This window comes from Prorops nasuta, unplaced genomic scaffold, assembly GCF_024137725.1.
Source record: "Prorops nasuta isolate Cenicafe-Biocafe unplaced genomic scaffold, Cenicafe_Pnas_1.2 PNAS00004, whole genome shotgun sequence".
NCBI classification, from domain to species: domain Eukaryota; kingdom Metazoa; phylum Arthropoda; class Insecta; order Hymenoptera; family Bethylidae; genus Prorops; species Prorops nasuta.
In genome coordinates, this window is record NW_027116801.1 from 4016662 (window position 1) to 4021024 (window position 4363).

At 43.2% G+C, this 4363-nt stretch overlaps 1 protein-coding gene across 1 annotated transcript; it reads left to right on the forward strand.

Moving 5' to 3' along the window:
• The first annotated feature begins 3378 nt into the window (after positions 1 to 3378).
• LOC136772798 (uncharacterized) lies at positions 3379 to 4119 on the forward strand. Its single transcript, XM_066725933.1, has 2 exons — positions 3379 to 3694; positions 3886 to 4119. Exons 1-2 carry the CDS (start codon positions 3548 to 3550, stop codon positions 4090 to 4092), a joined length of 354 nt encoding a protein of 117 aa, XP_066582030.1. The 5' UTR covers positions 3379 to 3547; the 3' UTR covers positions 4093 to 4119.
• The last annotated feature ends 244 nt before the right edge of the window (positions 4120 to 4363 follow it).

Sequence of the window (4363 nt, forward strand, 5' to 3'; positions counted from 1 at the left end):
AGATAGCTGGATCGAGCGATTGTGAAAAGTAGAGATGTTATTGGAGGGGGGGGGGGGGGGGGGAGTAAAAGAATCGATCTCTTCTTGAAATTTTCAGTGCTTGTTTATTGCGAAAGTGGAAAATGTTGGGAATGGACTTTGATAGGCGAGACGAACGAGAGGCTCGAGTGTGCATGGCACTATGGCACACTGGCGCTACGCTACGGGGAAAGGATTCCGCGTAAATTGATTGACTTTTCGAGTTGGCGACTGTTGACGGTGGTGGGGTGGTGGCTGCGGTGGCGGCGGACCTGCGAGGCTGAAGGAGGGGGGGGGGAGGCAGTGTGCAGAGGGGAGTAATTGATAATGTAGGCGCGGGCATCTCTACTCTCGACCCCGGGCTGTCAAAGTCCGTGAGGCAGGCAGGCAGGGGTGGCTTCGGGTCATTCTGTCATCTGTAAATGAGTATTATTTACACTCCCGTGCGCCAACGCCGCCAACCCACATCCTATCTCTTCGCGCCAACGCTTGTCCAAATGCCCCTTTCCTTTCTATCCTTCTCGCTACCTATTTCTTATTATTTCATGCCTTTTGCAATTTCAGCTCCTCTTCTTCAACTACCCAACCACACTTTCTTCGACCTCACTTCTACAAATTTCCCATTTTACAACCTACCTGCTGCTACTCCTATTAACTTTCTAAAAATAAACCATCCATTTTCTTTTCTCAATTTGCACTTTAAATCCTACAATATATATATATATATATATATATATATATATATATATAGTGTATACAATTTTCTGTAAATTTATTATTATACTATTATATACTGCAAGAGACATCAATCTAATTTTGTATAATAGGATTTTATCAGAATAGCATAAATCTCTTCGAGAGGAAGACCGATACGCTACCTGGCAACCGGAAACAAAGTTCTCCACTTCTCCACTACTCACGATGCGCGGAGTGAAGTAGGGGCGTGTTGACATTCGTCCGTGACTGGCACGGCTAGGGATTTAGGAATGGCTATTTCGTCGAAGATTTCCTGAATTTTGTAACGCGCGACAGCAGAAATATACGAGCGTTTTTCATTCCTCCGAGGAACCACTGTTTTTTCTAGAATGAACGAGAAGCAGGGGGGGGGGGGTGACAAGATTCGACCAAACGCAATAAAAATGTGTAAAACGCAATCTTATCATGCGATAATATTGAAATGCAGTTCCCTGGCGACGAGCAGTTTGAATAAATCAATACACGAGCCCTCCGAGCTTCTTTTCACGCTCCTTTCCACTCCACCGGAAGTGCGCGATAAGGACCTTTTTTCGTTCATCCGATGATTTCGTCACCCTCGCGGAGCCTCTGGTGGCGAGATTGCTCTTCGAATAGGAATAAAAATGACGTGGAAAGCGTTCGATCAGGGTTGTAAATATATATTATATAAATATTATATATATATACATATATATAATGCATAAACCGATGGTTAACTCGTTTATAATTGGCGGTAATTGAATCGAGGCGTCGATAAAATTGGCAAAAAATCATACTGAGGTCTGTTGCTGGTATCAACGAACAGGAGAGGGTATGGGATAGGGGGAGAGGAGGGTAGTGGGGGTAAGGGGGGACGACGACCGCGAACGCGTCGAATCGCACGTCGTCGCTCGGTTGCAAGCCGCGAGAGACGAAAAAAAATGGCCGTTCCACGACCGATAAAGTCCCCACACCACCCACACAGTCTCCGTCAGTTTCTAATCTCTCTATTTATACGCTCTGCTACTGCGAAGACCTTTGTAACAAAAGCAGCTATAGCGCGTAAACGCGTCAGAACAATAATATACACCAATGTGTTCATGTTTATTTGCAATAAACCGTTACCTCCCTCTCCCCAATCTTCCTGACATCCCCTATCAGTGGTCCAGCCAATCCTCGACTTTTAGACTTTTCACCTCTGTCAACTGGGTCACTTGACGATAATCTTTTAATTAACTCAATGCGAGATCGATCCAATTATTCTCTCTCTCTCTCTCTCTCTGTCCGACGCTCAATAGCAACACTTTTAGGATTCCCCGAGAGATAAAGTCGGGATTGGAAACCGGAAGGTCCTTGACTGCGGTTATTTTAGGCCAATAATGGTTAAATCACTGCTCTTCGTGGCGTACCACGTGGTTCCAGGTACCACAATGTGGGAATCTCTGCACCTGACTGGCATACCGATGCTCGAATCTCCCTTTCGACTATTTGTCATTTTTATTATTTCATCATCGTCCTCTTTCGAGGGAGAGTTATTACATATTTATATTGTTATATGTATTATTGTTATTATCCTTCTCATGACCAACCAACATTTGCATCTATTCCGAATGAAATCCAATTGCAATGGGAAAGTTTGGTACCCATGCACTCTTATTTACTACATGATAAATGCTCATGGAAAAATTCCTAATAAATTTCTGCCTCCATCACACACAGTGATTCGACCGAAAAGAATTTCTCCTCCCCGTTATTCGCGATTAGCCGATAAGTTCGTGCAGCTAATAACGCTAAAGCTAATTTGGCTCGAACGATACCGGAACAAACTTCCAACAACTATATTCCTCGTCTCTGAAAACTGTGAATAGCCACGAATCATCCAGCGTTATCTCTCAGCAGTGCAAGGATTTACGACATCGAATAATAATCCACCGTGAAACGCGATCCCGTGACTGGTGTCAATTTTTTTGGTTACAGAATACGTCGATGGACCCCCTGGGCCAAAAATTCGACTCGAGAATGTTTCTTCGATCGAGAAGTTTGCTGATGAATAGAGAAAATTCAGCGAGTGTTTATTTATTAATTTGTGCAGCAAACATTTCTATACTATCTATCGCGATAAGAGCACTGAAATTTCAGAGACACTTTCCATCATATTTAGCAAAGAGAGGGAGAGAGACAGAACTCCTGCGTATCTAATCTATTCGGCAGAGGATGCTGTACGCTGAACGAAGCGAGCACGACAAAAATAGTTTTTTAATCACTGCTAAATTACTTTACCAAAACCTGATAAGCTTCGATGATTCTAAATGGGTCCCGAAAAAATGGGATAATTTGTTGGGTCAATCTGATAATTGTGGAGATGATAGTCCAGCGTAATTTTGAAAGGGGTCAAAGGTTAGATGGGGTCGCTGTTACAAATAAATGCAAGTGTTGGGAATTTAGCGATATAGCAATGTGGCTTACCTATGAGTACTTATAAGCGGGTGTTGTTGTTATGTATATAAAGAGGTGCATTCGTGGGAGATAAAAGCAAAAAAAAAAACGTCAAGTTCCATTGCAGGATAACGAGGCGACTATCTAATCTGTTTTGTGGGCGAGAGGGGCAGTTAGCATGCATCTCGCCGCAGTAAATATTGTATCAGAAGGGAACATTCGGCCTATCGGTCTCGTTATTAATATACCGAAACAAGCTGAGAGCACGACGCACATCGGCACACGTTAAAAACTCTTTATCCACCCCAATAAAAATATTATACAAATTTATTATACAGAGTAGAGGGAGGGGGGTGAAAGAGTAACGGTACAGAGCAGCATGAGGCTAATCGTTTATTTACTGCTATTTGCTGGAACAATCCTGGGCATTTATAGCACCCAGGACTCCGTCTGCCAACCCCAGCCAAATGAGGAACTCATCTGGGAATACGAAGTGCGAAGACCTTACAAGATAAGGGCTCATCAGGTACGTCCGATATTCTCCATTTTCTCCCCTTCTCCTCCTAATCGTAATAATAATCATTTTTAATGATTCTGCGTCTTACCAATTCATCCAGCGACTAGTAATTAAAAATATATTATTAATATATGATTCATTAATTTATACCACGTGCACTTGACAAATTTTAATACATTATTTACATTGGCATTTGACAGGAAACGGAAGCTGATTACGGACCAACAAGGGCCATAATAACCTGCATAGAGATTCATTCCTTAACCGATTCGGAGGACGCTGATGTTTGGGTAACGAGCGGTGGAGTCGGACAGAATTTTGTCAAATTGAAATTCAAGTCGAAGCTCTCCAGAGGATTTGTTTACAAAGTATCGGTGTACGGTAGGGTCATGAGTGTACCTCGATAAAAACGAATAAAGTATATAAGGATTGAAGAGAGAACAGGGAGTAAAGTTCTTTGGGGGGTGTTCGAGAGAATGGGGAAAGGGGAGAAAAGCGTTGATTGCTCTGTAATGGGATGATTCCGAGTGCGGGTCGAGCAGATTGTGAGGGGTGTACCGGAAGCTTCCCAAGCCAGTTGTAAACTCGCATTACCTGGGCGAACCATTATGCACGCTGTGGTATTACTATAGGCTTTGCACTGGCTGGGTGAAGCCCCTTGGAAGATTTCACTCGCTG

Coding starts and splice junctions, on each gene's coding strand:
- LOC136772798 (XM_066725933.1), top strand. CDS start 3,548: ATGAGGCTAATCGTTTATTTACTGCTATTTGCTGGAACAATCCTGGGC. Junction 3,695..3,885: donor ACAAGATAAGGGCTCATCAG/GTACGTCCGATA, acceptor GGCATTTGACAG/GAAACGGAAGCTGATTACGG.